This window comes from Camellia sinensis, chromosome 7 (assembly GCF_055761805.1).
Source record: "Camellia sinensis isolate YWXY chromosome 7, ASM5576180v1, whole genome shotgun sequence".
NCBI lineage: Eukaryota > Viridiplantae > Streptophyta > Magnoliopsida > Ericales > Theaceae > Camellia > Camellia sinensis.
This window is the reverse complement of record NC_138967.1, coordinates 58,091,007-58,109,593: the sequence shown is the minus strand read 5'-3', so window position 1 is coordinate 58,109,593 and position 18,587 is coordinate 58,091,007. Positions and strand designations below refer to the sequence as shown.

The window sequence follows — 18,587 nt, the reverse complement described above, 5'->3', positions numbered from 1 at the left end:
CTTGTTCCCCATCCTTAACATAAATCGTGAGCCCCTACCCCTCTCTACTAATCAAAATTTTATAAATTATCACGTGTCCATATTCCGAAAATATTAAATAATCACTCCTAAAATTAGGGGCGTTCGCGGATCGGATTTGTACGGTTTGCGATTCGGTTTTGACTTGCCCGCATCTATGCGGTTTGGGAAAAAGTCAAACCGCAACCGCCTGCAGTGCGGTTTGCGGTTTGTGCGGATAGGGTTTGCAGATGTGTCGGTGGTTTGCGGTTTGAATTTTTTTCTTTAAAAATTAACATACATATTGTTTAATTTTAACTTCACACACACTAAGACTGCCTACAGATTGAATGAAATTGTCACTTATGTCACCCATCAGTTTAACATCCATGATTTGCACAGTTTATATTTTGTAATATGAGAGCAATGTGTTGATCAAACATAAAAATCAATTAAAAAAAAAGGTACTCTTTTTTTTTTTTGGGATAAATAAGTTAAAAAAAAAGTACTTTGAATCATTTAAATCATTAACCAAAGTGCAACTTAGGTAAGACTAGAAGTCAATTAAGTAAAACAAATACAAAACATATGACGGGAAAGTCTATAGTACATTTTGTTCAAAAAATGTACGGTACATAAAAAATCAATGGATAGGATTGAGCCACATCATTAAAAGTGACCTGCTAAACAGGTCACTTTTTATAGTTATGAGTTAAAATCATGTTTTTTCATAACTATAATCAAATTGATCATAACTTAGTTATAACCACATCTCATAACCAACACCATTTTGTTCATAACTAATATCACATATTTCATAATCATAATCACATATCTCATAACCAACACCACTTTAAACATAACAAATATCACACATCGCATAACCATTGATCACATATCTTATAACTACTACCCACATAAATCATAACCACATCTCATAACTAGTCCCTTTGAGTCATAACCAACATCACATATCTCATAACCACTAGTCACATATCTCGTAGCCAATACATTTTTATCATAACCAACATCACATATCTCATAACCACTAATCACATATTTTATAATTAACACCTTTTTACTCATAACCACACCACTTTGATCATAACCACACCACTTTGATCATAACCAACATCACATATCTCATAACTACTAGTTACATATCTAATAACCAACATCACATATCTCATAACCACTAGTTACATAACCAATATCTTATAACTCATAACCATTAATACATATAGCATAACCTCATCCTTTGACACCACTTTGCTCATAATCATTACCCACATATCTCATAACCACTAACACATATAGCATAACTAAACACCGTTTGACATCACTTTGCTCATAACAATTACCCACATATCTCATAACCACTAACACATATACCCACATATCTCATAACCACTAACACATATAGCATAACAAAATACCCTTTGACACCGCTTTGCTCATAACCATTACCTACATATTTCATAACCACTAACACATATAGCATAATCAAACACCTTTTGACACCACTTTGCTTATAACCATTACCCACATATCTCATAACCACTAACACATATAGCATAACCAAACACTCTTTGACACCACTTTACTCATAACCATTACCCACATATCTCATAACCAACATCACATATATCATAACTACTAATCACATATCTCATAACCAAACACCCTTTGACTTGTAACTATACCGGTTGGCTCATAACCAAAATCGCATATCTTATAATCACTAATCATATATCTCATTACCTTTACCCACATATGTTATAACCACATCTCATAACCAGCACCCTTTGTTTCATAATCAATATCACATATATCATAACCACTAATCATATATCTCATAACCACTACCCACATATAGGGGTGTAAATTTGGCCCACGAGCTCGCGGCACACCCCAAGTCTACTCGTGTCCTAGGTAGGCCCAACTAGGCTCGAGGCTAAACCCAACCTAAGATATGTGTTCTAGAGCCCGACCCGACCCTGGTGTGTTATGGAGTGTGACCCATCTCGTGAGCTCGTCCCGAAATTTTCTTCCCCATTTGGCTCGACCCGACCCCAATGGTTCCCTACCCCATTTGTCAGTGCAATGGTAAAAAATTTAAATCAAAACAATTTGAAAGAATCATATAACCGTTAATTCCACCAACAATCAATTTTTATTTTATTTTATTTTATATATATATATATATAAATTAACTCCTCCCTCCCAAGTCCTATAAATACCACCCATCTCACATTTTATTTCTCACAAACAAATCTGTCTCTCAAATTCTCATTCTCTCTAAACTCTCAACTCTCTCAATTAATTTTGAAGTGTCATCCCTAAGTGACAATTGCAATTGATCACCTATCTCTATTTTAGATTTATTTTTAGTCATGGTATCTTCATTAAAGATAATAGAAATAATAATATACAAACGATATACTTTTTAAAATATCTATATACACTTATAGACATATATATATATATATATAATTTATCTAAATTTTAATAAAAAATATGCTGATAAAAATTATCTATGACGTGATTTTATTTTGTTGCACTAAATAATTTTTCTCCTAAATTTTTTTCCCAACTTTTCTTCATTTTTTTCTCCACTCAATTTTCTTTCTCTTGATTTGTCCTAGTTGTGCCTGAGCTCTCTCTATTTCTTAATCAGACTTCTCTATTTCGCTGAATCATCGAACGACCATCGTTGATAGTTCTTCCTCACTGGATTCTTCTTCTCTATACTCTTGTGTCTCTGCAATAGATCCTTGAACTCGTCACTATTTTCTTTGTCTATTTCAATACTATTCATTTTGGTGACATTTCTTTATCTAGTAAATACATTTATCTCAAAACTCTGGCTCTTTCGCATTAATATGTCATACATATACAAACCTTTGGCCGTAGTTATGATTTTATCAATTTGTACATATGTTATAGAATTGTTGGGATATTTTTTTCAATTAAATTTTTGGGATATTTACCGATAAATCCCATCCAACAAACAGTTGCACCAACTGGTCCCAACGTTGCATCTGTTGTTCTAATTAGTCCTATGGGCATTGCTTCCGACCCCCAGTGGCACCCCCAGTGACGTGGCAGCGTGTGGTTGGCTGAAATCCAAAAAAAAAAAAAAACTGTTTTTGCACCAATCAGGGACGACCCCCAGCACCCCCAGCTGGGGGTCTAAGTCATTTTCCTTAGTCCTATTAGTGGGGAAATATCTTCCCGTTTGATCCTATTTCTCTTATTTGGTAACATTTAGTGGTCAATTATACTCTTTCTTTTCTATTAGGATGTTTTTGGTGGGATTAGTTGTGCATATTTGGCAAGTCAAAAATTGCAGTAGAAGATGTTTCCTCTATTACGTTAGGGTTTTGTGATTGTTGTGACGGGGTGTGTGGGAGGTGCTTTGTGTGCCGGACTGACGGAGAATCGGAATTCCGCTGTCGACATTCTTGGAATTCTGAAGGCATGGTTTGTTTTTGGTGATTGCGTGTTAGGATAGCTATGTTGCGTACATATGTCAGTTCAATTGTATGGTGTGCCACACCGAGGTCATTTGTCTGTGTTGGGCACATTCGTATTCAATGTTTTTATTGGGTTCATGTGTTTAAATCAGTGTGTGTGGTGCCACATTGGGGTCATTCATTTTAAATGGGTTGTTTCAGTTCAATGCAAAAAGTACAACAAGCCTTAGTGTACTTACCAATGTTGTGGCACCCAACAAACACCCTGAGCATGCCACATGGCGAGCCATACTCCAAACCTCTAACACACGGGTTGTGGCAGGTGACCAACACCTATTCCAAAAACATAATACAACACCAAATAACACGGACACACGCGTAATCAACAATTTGGGTCTTTCGCGAATGTGGGCTTTATTCACAAGGATTTGCACAATTATATTCAAGCCGAGCGCAAAATAGAAATGAAGGATGGTGACGCGGAGTGTGCTTTGGCTTACTTATGTGCAAAAGCTGATGCTAACCCTTACTTCTTTTACAAGTATGACAAGGATCAAGAGAACCGGCTTGGCAAATTGTTTTGGGCAGATTCAAGGTCTCGCCTAGACTATGCTGCATTTGGTGACGTGTTGGTCTTTGATACGACTTATAAAACGAATGCATATAACAAACCTTTTGTTATTTTCGTCGGGGTCAATAACCATTTTGAAACCACCATATTTGCATGCAACTTGCTTGTTGATGAGACAATTGCAACATACACATGGGTTTTGCAGAAGTTGTTAGAAACCATGGATAACAAAAGACCGGTGTCAGTGTTGATAGATGGGGATATGGCCATGCGTGAGGCAATACAAAAAGTCTTTCCAAATGCCAAGCATTGTCTATGTAATTGGCATATGCATAGAAATGCCAAGCGAAATGTTCGAGTCGATGGATTTGAAGGACATTTCAAGCATCTCATGGATCTTGATGCGAATGAGGTTGTATTTGAGGAAGCTTGGAGTAAGATGGTCAGAAAATATGGCCTTCAAAATAACAAGTGGGTATCAGACACCTACAACAACAAAGGCATGTGGGCTCAGTCATATTTGCGTGGTCATTTTTTTGCTGGAATGAAGAGCAGTCAGCGTTGTGAGGGTATGCATGCTTTTTTCAATGAGTGCCTCAAATGAAAACTGAAACTATTCGAATTTGTTAGATGTTTTGACATGGCCCTTTATCGATTACGGAACAAAGAAGCGGATGCTGAGGCAAAAAGTGACAACAGTGATCCTTGTCTTACCACAACACTTCAGCCTCTAGAGAAACATGCAGCAACCATCTTTACCAGACGTTTGTTCTTAATGTTCCGTAATGAAATAATTGAGGAAGCATTGTTGATTTTTGATGGAAAGAAAGAGGAGTTCGATCATCGCATATACAAATTTTCAAAGTACACTGAATTTGGTTCCACATGGGAAGTGTCATACCATCCCGCAACTAGCATAATGAAATGTAGTTGCAAAAAGTTTGAGTTCTTTGGACTTCCTTGCAGCCACATGATTTCTGTGATGAAATGCGAACACATGACTGAAATTCTCCCAAGTTGTGTGATGCATCATTGGACAAAGCAAACAAGAAAGGTTGGTGAACAACATTGCCAAGCCCAATTCTCTAGCACTCTCACACAGGAGACGCGTTTTGGGGTACTTTGCTCTTCTTTTACTGAAATGTGTTACTATGCCTCACAAACATCTGAAGGATTTGAAGAGGCTAGGAATGCATTTTTCACTATGACATGTCGGATAAAGCAGCTTTGCATGGCCAAGGGAACTAATGTTGATGAAGGAAAAAGTTCACTGCTGCCATTTGGGGTTGGGGATTCGAAAGTAGTGAACATGAAGGGGAATACTGGGGGATCCTACATGGCTAAACCTCGAAAGCCAAGGCGATGCCAATGTTGCAGGTATACATTATATTGTGCTTTGTGTCTTAATTTTGTTATTGTGAGGTAGTGTTGACATTTTTGTTCTCTTTAATGATTGGTGATTTACTTGACAATGTAGGGTTGTCAGCTACACAAGGAGAACTTGCCCCCAAAACGATCATAAAACGGGACAAGTGGGTAGCAATTTGTTTGAGGAATAGGATGATTATGATCCAATTGGTACTCCCACCCCTTTTACACCGAAGCGTCCCAAGAATAATATTAGGCCATGTAAGACCCACCCTGTGAAGAGACGACTTTTTGTCACTAATGTGGATACGTCTCTAGTGCAGTTGAGCAAGGATGTTAATGACTTGCGTAGTTGCGATGCACAAGTCATCCAAAATTTAGCGTTCATTGATGCGGATACGTCTCTAGGTGATTACTTTTATGGCATCTTTTCAGTTCAAATTATGTTCATTTTGCTTACATTTGCTTTGCAAATTTTATGTGGCTGCTTAATTCTAATTTCTTGATATGCCAAGATAGATTTTAGCTAGAACATTTTGATGTCATAACTAATTATGATGTTTACAACTTGATTATGAAAATAAATAATTTACGAAAACAAAATGACAAAAGAGTGTGTAATGACCAATATATCAAAATTCAATTTATTATGATTTGAATCATAAATTTAAAGTGAACAAACCTTAACGACAATTTAATTTGTTTTTGCAGGTGTTGCTATGGGTAATAGTTGCTATGATCGAGCAGGTGATATTGGAGCTAAACTAAGATTTTTTTTAAAAAAAAACATTTGAGGACTTAAATTTGTTAGTATTTTGTATAAATACTCTTAAACGATGGTTGATGGATATTTGTTTTGTTGTATGGACTTAAATCTGTTAGTATTTTGATGAATATTTGTTTTGTATAAATTTCTAGCAAAGGCTATGAAGCCATTTTGTTTAGTGTTTTCGCTCATTTTCGAAGCAAATGCGCAACAGCAAGTGCATATAGAAAATTGAATGCCATTATTCAATCGTCTTTTCCCATAAAATATTCTCTTGAAAATGGCCAAACCATCATTTTAGCTCTGACAATTCTTTGCACAGTAACATTTGCCACCAAAACGTCAATTGGAACTAATTGGCAGCATGCCTTGTTATTGTCGACCTCTTGTTTACTTTTATCATCGATGTTCTATGATTCGAGAATTTTATTTTTTTCATCTTGAAGAGTTCAGTTGGTACACCCTTCTCAATCTAGGGTCTTGGCCTTTTACAGCAATGAAAAGGATAAAGAAAGGTGACAGGCCTTTTACAGCTTTTAAAATTTTTATAAATATAAACTGAAAACTAAAAACGGAATAGTTACCAAACAGACCATAATATTGTAATCAAGTCACAAAGTTTTGTGATATAAAATAGAAAATACATAATTGCATCACTAATTGGCGTAACGAAATTGTTTAAAATTCTAGAAAATCACAAATGTCGTAACTAATTTCCAAAATTTCATAACATTAACCAAAAATTATGTAACTATCCACTAATTGGTGTAACAAAAACATCTAAATTTTTTAAATAATTTAATCACCAATCGGGATCTTTAATGATACAGATAAACACAGAATGTAATGACAATAATCAAATAATTTAATCCACGACTTATAGCCATGGAACAGAAAATGAGAGTTAGAGAAAATTAACCAATAGAGCGAAAGGAAAGGGAATATGAGTAAGAGAGACTGAACGGACTTGTCGTCTGTGAAAATAATGTCAAAGATGGTGTTGTTTCCGATAAGGAACATCGGAGATATCTACAGTGACAGTAAGGAATGAGAGAGATGTTTGATAGATGAAGAGAGCTGAGATAGCAAAACAGTACAACAAAATCGTAATATTCATTTTCAACAGTTCTATAAGATATGTACAAATTGATAAAATCATAACTACGGCCAAAGATTTGTATATGTATGAAAGTTTAAAGAGAATGAGAGTTTGAGAGACAAATTTGTTGTGAGAAATAAAATGTGAGAGGGGTGGTATTTATAGGACTTGGGAGGGAGGAGTTAATTTATATATATAAAAATAAAAAAAATAAAATTGATTGTTGGTGGAATTAACGGTTATATGACTCTTTCAAATTGTTTTGATTTAAATTTTTGACCATTGCACTGACAATGGGGACAAGGAGCCATTGGGGTCAGGTCGAGCTAGATGGGAAAGAAAATTTCGGGCGATCTCACGGGATGGGTCACACTCCATAACACACCAGGGTCGGGTCGGGCTCTAGAACACATAGCTCAGGGTCTTAGGTTGGGTTTAGACTCAAGCCTAGTTAGGCCTACCCAGGGCACGAGCGGACTTGGGGTGTGCCGCGAGCTCATGGGCTAAATTTATACCCCTATATGTGGGTAGTGGTTCTGAGATATATGATTAGTAGTTATGATATATGTGATATTGATTATGAAACAAAGGGTGCTAGTTATGAGATGTGGTTATAATATATGTGGGTAAAGGTAATGAGATATATGATTAGTGATTACGAGATATGTGATTTTGGTTATGAGCAGAGTGGTATAATTATAAGTCAAAGGGTGTTTGGTTATGAGATATGTGATTAGTAGTTATAATATATGTGATGTTGGTTATGAGATATGTGGGTAATGGTTATGAGTAAAGTGGTGTCAAAGGGTGTTTGGTTATGCTATGTGTTAGTGGTCATGAGATATGTGGGTAATGGTTATGAGCAAAGTGGTGTCAAATGGTGTTTGGTTATGCTATATGTGTTAGTGGTTATGAGATATGTGACTAATGGTTACGAGCAAAGTGGTGTCAAAGGGTATTTGGTTATGCTATACGTGTTAGTGGTTATGAGATATGTGGGTAATAGTTATGAGCAAAGTGGTGTCAAAAGGTGTTTGGTTATGCTATATGTGTTAGTGGTTATGAAATATGTGGGTAATGGTTATGAGTGGTTATGAGATATATGGGTAATAGTTATGAGCAAAGTGGTGTCAAAAGGTGTTTGGTTATGCTATATGTGTTAGTGGTTATGAGATATGTGGGTAATGGTTATGAGTAAAGTGGTGCCAAAGGATGTTTGGTTATGGTATATGTGTTAGTGGTTATGAGATATGTGGATAATGGTTATGAGTGGTTATGAGATATGTGGGTAATGGTTATGAGCAAAGTGGTGTCAAAGGGTGTTTGGTTATGCTATATGTGTTAGTGGTTATGAGATATGTGGGTAATGGTTATGAGTGGTTATGAGATATGTGGGTAATGGTTATGAGTAAAGTGGTGTCAAAGGGTGTTTGGTTATACTATATGTGTTAGTGGTTATGAGATATGTGGGTAATGGTTATGAGCAAAGTGGTGTCAAAGGGTATTTGGTTATGCTACATGTGTTAGTGGTTATGAGATATGTGGGTAATAGTTATGAGTGGTTATGAGATATGTGAGTAATGGTTATGAGCAAAGTGGTGTCAAAGAGTATTTGGTTATGCTATATGTGTTAGTAGTTATGAGATATGTGGGTAATGGTTATGAGCAAAGTGGTGTCAAAGGGTATTTGGTTATGCTATATGTGTTAGTGGTTATGAGATATGTGGGTAATGGTTATGAGCAAAGTGGTGTCAAAGGGTGTGGTTATGCTATATGTATTAATGGTTATGAGTTATGAGATATTGGTTATGTGACCAGTGGTTGTGAGATATGTGATGTTGGTTATTAGATATGTGACTAGTAGTTATGAGATATGTGATGTTGGTTATGATCAAAGTGATGTGGTTATGAGCAAAAAGGTGTTAATTATAAGATATGTGATTAGTGGTTATGAAATATGTGATATTGGTCATGACAAAAAGGTGTTGGTTACGAGATATGTAACTAGTGGTTATGAGATATGTGATGTTGGTTATGACTCAAAGGGATTGGTTATGAGATGTGGTTATGATGTATGTGGATAGTAGTTATGAGATGTGTGATTAGTAGTTATGAGATATGTGATATTAGTTATGACAAAAAGGTGTTGGTTATGAGATATGTGACTAGTGGTTATGAGATATGTGATGTTGGTTATGACTCAAAGGGATTGGTTATGAGATGTGGTTATGAGATATGTGATCAATAGTTATGAGATATGTGATATTTGTTATGAACAAAGTGGTGTTGGTTATGAGATATGTGATTATGATTATGAAATATGTGATGTTAGTTATGACTAAAATGGTGTTGGTTATGAGATGTGGTTATGAAATATGTGATATTAGTTATGAACAAAATGGTGTTGGTTATGAGATGTAGTTATAGCTAAGTTATGATCAATTTGATTATAGTTATGAAGAATTATGATTTTAGCTCATAACTATAAAAGTGACCTGTTTAGCAGGTCACTTTTAATGACCTGGTTATGAAGTAATATGGTATAAGTAAATAATTGAATATAACTAAGTTATGAGTTAATATGGTGATAGTTATGACTAATATGGTATAGGTTATGATATAAAATCATATAAGTTCATAACTAAATGTATGGTACACCTAAATGTACCATAGCATCACCCATGAAAGTTGTCAATTCTTCCAAGTAAATGAACAGCCAAGTTTTTCCAAATATATATATATATATATATAGTGCGGGCAGTTGTGGCAGGTTGCGGGTCAAACTCGCAACCCGCCCGCAAAATTGAATTATTTCAAACCATACTCTACCTTATTGTATTTGCGAAACCGCCCATACGTGTGCAGGTAGAGTCGGGGTAGGGCGGGTTGTGCGGGTCAGATAATCCTATGCCCAACCCTACCTAAAATAGTTAAGTTTCCCAACAACACCTAAGCTTATTTTTTATTGGGCAAATTACACAAATAGTCCCTATAGTTTGGGGCTTGTGTCACTTTGGTCCCTGACTTTTCAATTGTGACACGCTTGACACTTAATTTTGAATCTTGTTCCAAATAAGAACAATTGAAGATATCATTAGATTTTTCAAGGGTAAAATTGTCAATTTGATAAAATATAAACTAATTTGACAAAAATGAATGTCAAACAAATATTTTTGAATTTTTAAAAATTATTTCTACCCACTAAAAATAAAATTATGTAAAATTGATAAATCTTTTAGACATTTATTTATTTATTTTACCAAATTAATTTTTATTATGTGTTTGAATGATGATCATGTAAAATTAATTTAAAAAGATTAGTCATGTAATTTTTATTAATTTTACATAATTTTATCATTAGTGGATAAAAATAATTTTAAAAAAATTAAAAATATTTTTTTTGACATTTATTTTTGTCAAATTAGTTTATATTTTATCAAATTGATGATTTTATCCTTGAAAAATCGAATGATATTTTTAATTGTTCTTATTTGAAACAAGATTCAAAATTTAGGATCAAATATGTCACAATTGAAAAGTTAAGGAACAAAGTGACACAAGTTCCAAACTATATAGATTATTAATGTAATTAATCCTTTTTTATTTTAATCCTGGTTTTCATCTTTATCTTTTTCTTTATCTTCCCCTGGTTTACGAAGTTGATGGTGATTATTACATGTAAATAATTATGACAAGTCTTTCAATTTCTTTGTTACAATTATTGACCATCGAACATAACCAAATCATATCAGAATCACACTCCCCATCTCAGCCAAAAGAAAAGGGAAAGAAAGTGGGTGTGTTGGTAATGAATTCTTTTAGTTTTTTAAATTAAAATTTATAAAAAGATAAAATAAATCAAAATAATTGATAAAATAAAATATTATATTAAATTTATAATTATTTTTTTTTTTATAAATATCACATCTAATTATTAAAAAAAAATTAATTTTCTATTTAAATATAAATATTTTAATTTATTAAAATAATCTATTAAAATATACAACTTTACAAACGAGCCGAAAATATAAAAGGGACAGTGTTACCTCCCTTAAAAATAGAATTCTATACACTTGATAATAAAAACTAAAAAAAAAATCAAAAACATCATATCAACTGAACCCTTCACACCTAAAGCTCCATTTTAGGACTCTTATCTTAGGGTTTCGAAATATAAAAAATGGATCAATCATTTTACACTTTAGAAGAGCAGTTTACTCCAACTCCACTCCAATCTCCTCCACAAAAGCCTTGAGATTCATGTCCGAAGATCCACCTTCCTTCACTGCTTCTCTTGTCAACTCCTTCCATTTCTTCGCATTTCTCCTTATTTCTTGTCCTATCTCATCACCCCCCATCACCTCCTCTATACACCTCTTAACCTCTTCACTCTCTACTATCCCTTCTTCATTTGCCCTCACTCTCACCCCTGTTTTCCACACCTCTGTAAGCATCTTCGCATTCGTCGTTTGATCTGACCAATAAGGAAACGCCACCACCGGAACCCCAGAGGCCAAGCTCTCCAACGTAGAATTCCACCCACAATGCGTCACAAAACACCCCAAAGACGGGTGCGAAAGAACCTCTAGTTGAGAACACCATGGCACTATCATCCCTTGTTGCTCGAGTTCTTCCATACAGCTTAGCCTCTCTTCTTCTTCTTCTTCTTCTTCGCGACTCTCTTTTGTTCTCATCACCCACAAGAATGGCCGATGACTTTCCAACAAACCTCGTGCAATTTCCTCTATTTTTTGCTTTGGTAGCACAATCAAGGTTCCAAATGATATATAAACCACCGATGATTGGGGCTTCGAGTTCAACCATTCGATATATTCTGTTGATTTTTGAAAGAGGTCGCCGCCAAACGAAGTATCTGACGGGTCTTGTCCATCTAAGAAAGCCGATGGAATCAAGGGCCCAATTCCGATCAAATTGCAGTTTTGAATAGCTTTCAAGGCCTCAGGTTCTAATGCATCGCATGTGTTCACAAGTGCTTTAGGGTTGGTTTCTTCATCGATTGCATCTACAAGCTCTTTGATTGTTTTGATCGAAAAAGCGTGTAAGCTTAAAGGAATTAGAAGAGAGGGAAGGTCACGGCCGTAAAGCCGTGGCAATCCCGGTAATTGAAGGGACCAGGAAGGGTCATTGTGATTTTCCACAATGTCCTCTTCATATCCATTGAAGTAATAGTAGTAGATATCCAAAGCCGCGGCAGGTTGAATCCAAAGGAGTATGGATGGGACGTGACAATCACGCGCCGCCGCGGCTGCCCAAGGGAGGAGTTGGGTGTAGACAACGCACGTGACGGGGCGGCCTTCGTCGGAGCTGGTGGTGATGACATCTCTAATTTTTTGAGAGCAGCTAATTTTCATCTGTGAAAAGTATTGTTGGATATCGTCCCCGGGTTTAAAACCATCATCGGGGCCATCCGGAAAGGCTACAAATTTCAAGCCCTCCGGTGTTCCGGCAGTCATGCGGCGTTGGGCGGAGACACTGGTGGTGAAGGTGACGTGGACGCCCATCGAAACTAGACGCTTGGCGAATTGGAGACAGGGGTTGATGTGGCCCTGTGCCGGAAAAGTGACGAGGAGGATGTGGCGGTGTACCATATTGGCTGCGGTGCGTGCGGTGGTTTGGAGTTGTGTGTTATGTATCTTTTTTGCTACTCTATGCAAAAACTCAGTGTTGTTTGTATGCTATTGGCTTGAATTGATGGGCTTATATAAAAGCTCCGTTTGGAATATGCTAAAATAATTATATTGTATAAAATGAGGGGAAAATTATTGAAAATTTTTATTTTGGAGAGTATTGATTCGAATGGGCCCTATTTTTTTTTGAGCAAGGATCCTCTAGAGTGATTTTTTTCTAAAGTTTCCTAGAGTGTTATATTGTGTGGTTGAGATTTACTGGCAAGTCACATCAATTTTTCTGATGTGACTTGCCAGTAAATCTCAACCACACAATATAGCACTTTAGGAAATTTTAAAAAAATTTCACTCTAGAGGATCCTTGGTGTTTTTTTTTAATGTACCATGAAGTCCTATTTGTTGGGAATGTAAAATGTGGTTTGGATTTGGTGATGATTTTGCCCTTTTGTTGACGGAGGTGGCAAGTTTTATGGATTCTAATTTCCTTCCATCACGTTGGGGGTGTTGTGCACGTTATGGGACACTACGCTAAAATTGAATTTTAGCGGCAGTTTTTTATCGTCGTTAAAAGTTATAAAATCGCCGTTAAAGTCTTTAACGGCAATATTAATGGCGGTTTTGTTACCGCCGTTTATGCGCGTGTCGGAAAAAGTACAACCGTCGTAAAAAGATAAATTACCGTCGTTAAAAGTCGACCAAAAACGGCGGTAACATAGGATAAAAAACGGCGGTTTTTTATCGCCGTAAATAGGTTCAAATTTTTCAACAAATAATTCTTTCTTCTTGCACTCCCCAAGTCTTAAACCCTCAACCTCTCATCCATCCACGCTAACCACTCTACCATAGCCACTCTTCATGAAATATATTCCCTAAATAAATATTTAAACATTACTTTTACTTTATTGTAGATGGTTTCGCCGGAGCTCGCTGGAGTTTCGCCGGAGGTTCGCCGGCAAAGACCGCCGTCATTAACGGCGGTAATGATTGGGCATTAGCGGCGGTTTTGTTACCGCCGTTAAAGTGGGCATTAACGGCGATTTTTTTAACGGCGGTAATAAAACCGCCGTTAATGATACCTTTAACGACGGTTTTCGTTACCCCCGTTAATAGTACCTTTAACAACGATTTTCATTACCGCCGTTAATGCCCTGTTTTAGCGTAGTGGGAATAACTAATCTGGGCAAAATCTTTCAATCACATTGGCGTGTTAGGGTGTTGTGCACCTTATGAGAATAACTAAGCTATTTTAGGTAAATAAAATATCATATTTAATTTATAATTATTTTATTTTTTCTTCATAAAAATTAAAAAAATTATCTCAAATGAGCATTTTTAGCCCCAAGTTAAAATAACTAAAAAGTTAAAAAAATTAAAAAGTAAACTCACATTCCAAACGAACTCAAAGCATAATTATAAAAAGAAAAATGTTATATATCTCAAATTTTCTAATAAATAAATGGTTAAATATTTCTTATGAGTGTGGAATTTATAAAATATGAATTTTACAGATATTTAATAATTTATTTAATAGAAAAAATGACATTTTTAATATTATCCTTATAAAATTTGAGTAATGGGTTGAGAGCCGAACAACAACTTGGAGATCTTGAAAACTGAAGAAAATAATAATAAGATAGTCCGAATTGGCATGTGCATATAGAGTCGAGATCTTCTACAGTAATTTTTTGTAGAGAGATGTTAAGGTTGGAATTTTTTTAAAACTGATTATTAATATTATCATGTTTTCAATTTAATATTAGGGAGATACACCAATAAATCCCAAATCTTTATCTTCTGACCCAGTTGGTCCTATATTTTATCTTGTGATCCAATTAGTCTCAATCTAGTGTTAATGACAAAATAATCCGTGTTCCACTCTGTTTAACACCTTCTAGTAAGGGTAAATGAGGAATAGCCCAATGTGGAATTAACTGAAATGCCCAAAACCCTTACTGTGTTGATGTTTCTTTTCCCTCTAAACAGATCAGAATCGAAGAGACGTGCATGGAAGTTTTAACAGTACGCCGATGTTAATGGCATAATGTTAGGCAGCGCAGTTGAAGATTCTTACTTGGCAATGTGAAATCCTTGTGGATTGGGACAACATAATACGAATTTGGTTTTTACCCTAAACCCTAGCAAATACGCAACCCCTTCCCTGTTGATACATCGATACCGGTGGACTGGGTGGCTGTGACGCTGTTGTGCTTTGGTGTAGCGACCGAAAAACCTTCATAATCCGGTGGAAGTGACTGTGTTTGGCAATAATGGCTCCAGGTACGTTAATCGTTTGTATACATCAACCCTTGCTTTCGTTTGTGTTGGTGCGGTTGAGCTTTGCCAAAATTGTGATGTGTGCAACATCAGGCGAACTGCAGAATATTGTGGATTTCATATAGAGTTGTTAATATGGAGGATTTTGTGAAATGCATGCTTGTTGCATAGGGTAGTTTGTCAATGTTGTTGGCACGTTAAGGGTTGTGAATTTGTTGCATTGCGTCGATGGTGTGGTAATGTTAGTGTGGTAAATGTAAATGTGATGGTAATAGAATTTTGTGATCGGGTGTGTCCTGGAATTTTTTGTTAGGGGGGGAGGGAAGATGGTTTTGCTATTTTGTTGGTGGTCTATATTGTCCTGTATTAGTGGGGGTTTGTATATGGTGTTTGTGGGATTTTTACATTGAATACAATAGTAATGCTGTTCAGAATATTTATCACTGGTGTACTTGCATATTTGAGATGGGGGGTCATTTTACGTGGGGGGTTTTTGTTGGTGTGTGATAAGTCGTAATGATGTTATGAAGTGTGTTAGACAACATTCAAATCACAGTAAAGTAATGACACGTGTATATTTTTTAATGAATGAACATAATCTGGTTAGCGTTATTGTAATTTTTGTCTGGTTTTGCAGGAATGCGCAATTATGGTTCGTTGGGTTTGTATCTAATGTAGTTCAAGATAGTGAAATTATTTTGTTGGAAAGTGATAATGCCTTGTTTTTTATGGTGTTGCTTGTAATACGTCATCGATGTGTGATATGCAGTGGAAGTTTTAAACAATGTTGGTGTGCCATGTTAATGTTATGTGCATGTGTTTACGTTTCTGGTATGACATGGGGCATGAAAGTATGAGTAAATTTGGTGATTTGTTTGATGGTGCAACATGTTGTGGTGTTGGTTGGTGTGGTTTGATTGGTGGGTTCTACTCTACTAATGTTATTCATGACGTTTTGCATGTGTTGCTGGGAGTTTTAGTTTGTCCCTGATAATTTTCATGTAATACATGTTTTAGGTAGCAGTGGCAATAAGAATGGTAAATGGAACATTGCCACGAGGTCCCCGCAAACGTCAATAAGGCTAGCTACGAAAAGATAATCAAAGCTGCCATTCAAGAAACAAAAAGGGGCCAGTGATACTGTTCAGAAAGTTGATGTTGATCTGTCGAGGTTAATGTACCGATCCAATATATCAGGACTGATTAGCACAGTGCTTGAATTGGAATTACGTGATGGACACATTAGACAGTTACAGAAAACCTCGTTTTGGGTGATGATTGATGTTATTCGTGTTCACGAGCTTGATCTGAAATCATTCAAAAAATGTGATGCCATGGAATGTCGGATTATACAAACTTACAACCCTGAAGATAAGAAGTTCCACATTGGTGAAGCTAAGTTACCATTGCGGAACAACAACATCAAGTTGATATTTGGGGTAAAATGTGGGAAGGAGAAGTTGGATTTGGTACAAGGTGAGAAAGGGCCCTCCGATTTCATGCAAAGACGTTGCGCAAATGTTAGCTGGATATCTTCGAAAGTTATAAAGGATTTATTGGCAGAAGCAATCTGTGGCCATACAGAGTATGACGAAGAAGACGTGGTGAAATTGCTGTGTCTTTACGTTTGTGCGAAGTTATTTTTTGCAACCATCGGCGAGCATATTGGTTGTGCGTTTGTTCGTGTGATAAACAAACTAGACACGTTAAGACAGTATGACTAGACTGCAACGATAAGGAACACATTGATTGGCTTGCTAAATAAGATGCACAACAGGCCAGAAAAAGTGATTGGTTGTGTCGTATCGTTGCTGGTATGTATAATACCAACGTGCCAAGCACATATATGATTCAATAAACATAAACACAGTCTTTATTCATTACGCGTATATTTAATGGTTGTTTGATGGTTTGATTTCAGTTTCTGATTTGTGAATATTTGACCATCATCACCCCGGAACGCCCTAACGTGACACCAAGGTTTTGTCGATGGAACATTGGAGCAGCTGTGGGGAAACTGAAAGTAATAAATTTGTGGGCAGAAGGTTGCATTGGGGTATGGAATAAAACCGTTTCATTTTTTTTTCAATGCAAACATTGAAGTTCATGTGTGTGTGTGTGTGTGTGTGTGTGTGTTTTTTTTTTTTTTTTTCCCAGGTGCAGTGTGGGAAACTTGTTGGGACAATTACTGAGTGTCATATTCTGAAATTGGCTGCTGTTGCGAATGAACCGAAAGAAGGTAGTAGAATTAGGATGGATGTGGATCCAGCTAAAGTATGCGATGGGCGTGTGGCTGTTGTTGAGACAAATGATGTGGGCAGCGTGGAGCCAAGCTTCAATTGTTGGTAGCCGGATACACCGAATGGTGGTAACATCAAAATGGAAGGGGGAGATGATTATGAGAATAAGAATACTGGTACATCGACCAGCAAGAAAAAAGTGGGTGGGAAGCTGGTGGCAGGTGGAGAAGTGTGCCCGGTATTGTTCCCGAATCTTCTAGACCTGTCCAGCACTCCGGATGGTGAAGCCGTGGGTGAGGAACAAAGGGGGGTGAACGATAAGTTGAGAACTTGTAAAGTCAGAATTACTAAGTCGGAGAGCGAAATCAATAGAAAAGACGCACGGGTACGTGAACTGGAACATCGTGTCAAAACGATGGAGAAACTGCTTGGGAGGCATGCTACTAATTTGTTTGTAGACTTAAATAGTGTGATTGTCGAGAAGGATTCTGAAATTGCTCGACTCAGTAAGCTAGTTGATCAATTGGAGTAAAAAATAAGCAATTTGGAGGATAGTCTTGATGATCTTGAGGTGCACGAGGTCACGCAATGTGTTGTCAATGATGGATCTAATCAGCGAACACCGAGTAACAGTCTTTCAGGAAAAGTAAGTGCTTCTCGCACCGTGATAAGTGGCGAAAGTGCGCAGCAGTTTGCGTGTCCTGCAAGCCAACCCAAAGACGTTGGCATCACCAAATTAGAAATTGTTGAGACCGAAGTTGGGATTGAAGATTTGACGGTTGACTTTGCCCATGGGAATGTACGTTCAACTGTGGTAGGGGTGAAGGGTAGCTGTAATCCCCGAAATGCACAGTCAGTGTCAGGTGGAAATGTAAATGTTGGCGCATCTGTCATTGACATGCAGGCTGGTTGTGAAATACAACGGCTACAACAAGTTCTGGGCCGAAAATGACGTCACTGGTCAAACGGGTGAAAAACAAGCCAAGACGGGAATTTAGGTTATCTAACTACGAATATCCTGGCATATTTGGGCGACCACAAGTAAGTGCCAATGTGAGACTTGGTAAATCGTTTGAGCCCAGGGTGATTTACAATGTTGAGGACGTCGAGGTGGAGCATAAAACCTGGCATGGTTTTGGTATGAATAG

The 18,587-nt window shown here is 36.7% G+C and overlaps 1 protein-coding gene and 1 pseudogene across 2 annotated transcripts; one reads left to right on the top strand and one right to left on the bottom strand.

Annotated features, from left to right (window-relative positions):
- The first annotated feature begins 3,937 nt into the window (after positions 1-3,937).
- Positions 3,938-4,648, top strand: LOC145795832 (protein FAR1-RELATED SEQUENCE 5-like). The gene has a single exon (XM_082880754.1). The coding sequence runs from the start codon at positions 3,938-3,940 to the stop codon at positions 4,646-4,648; it is 711 nt and encodes a 236-aa protein (XP_082736880.1).
- Positions 4,649-11,300: 6,652 nt separating this feature from the next.
- Positions 11,301-12,928, bottom strand: LOC145795117 (crocetin glucosyltransferase, chloroplastic pseudogene; annotated as a pseudogene). The gene has a single exon (XR_014335366.1). The product of XR_014335366.1 is annotated as a crocetin glucosyltransferase, chloroplastic pseudogene (transcript).
- Between the last annotated feature and the right edge of the window lie 5,659 nt (positions 12,929-18,587).

What these genes read in the sequence shown, in the direction of transcription:
- LOC145795832 (XM_082880754.1), top strand. Translation starts at nt 3,938, where the DNA reads ATGAAGGATGGTGACGCGGAGTGTGCTTTGGCTTACTTATGTGCAAAA.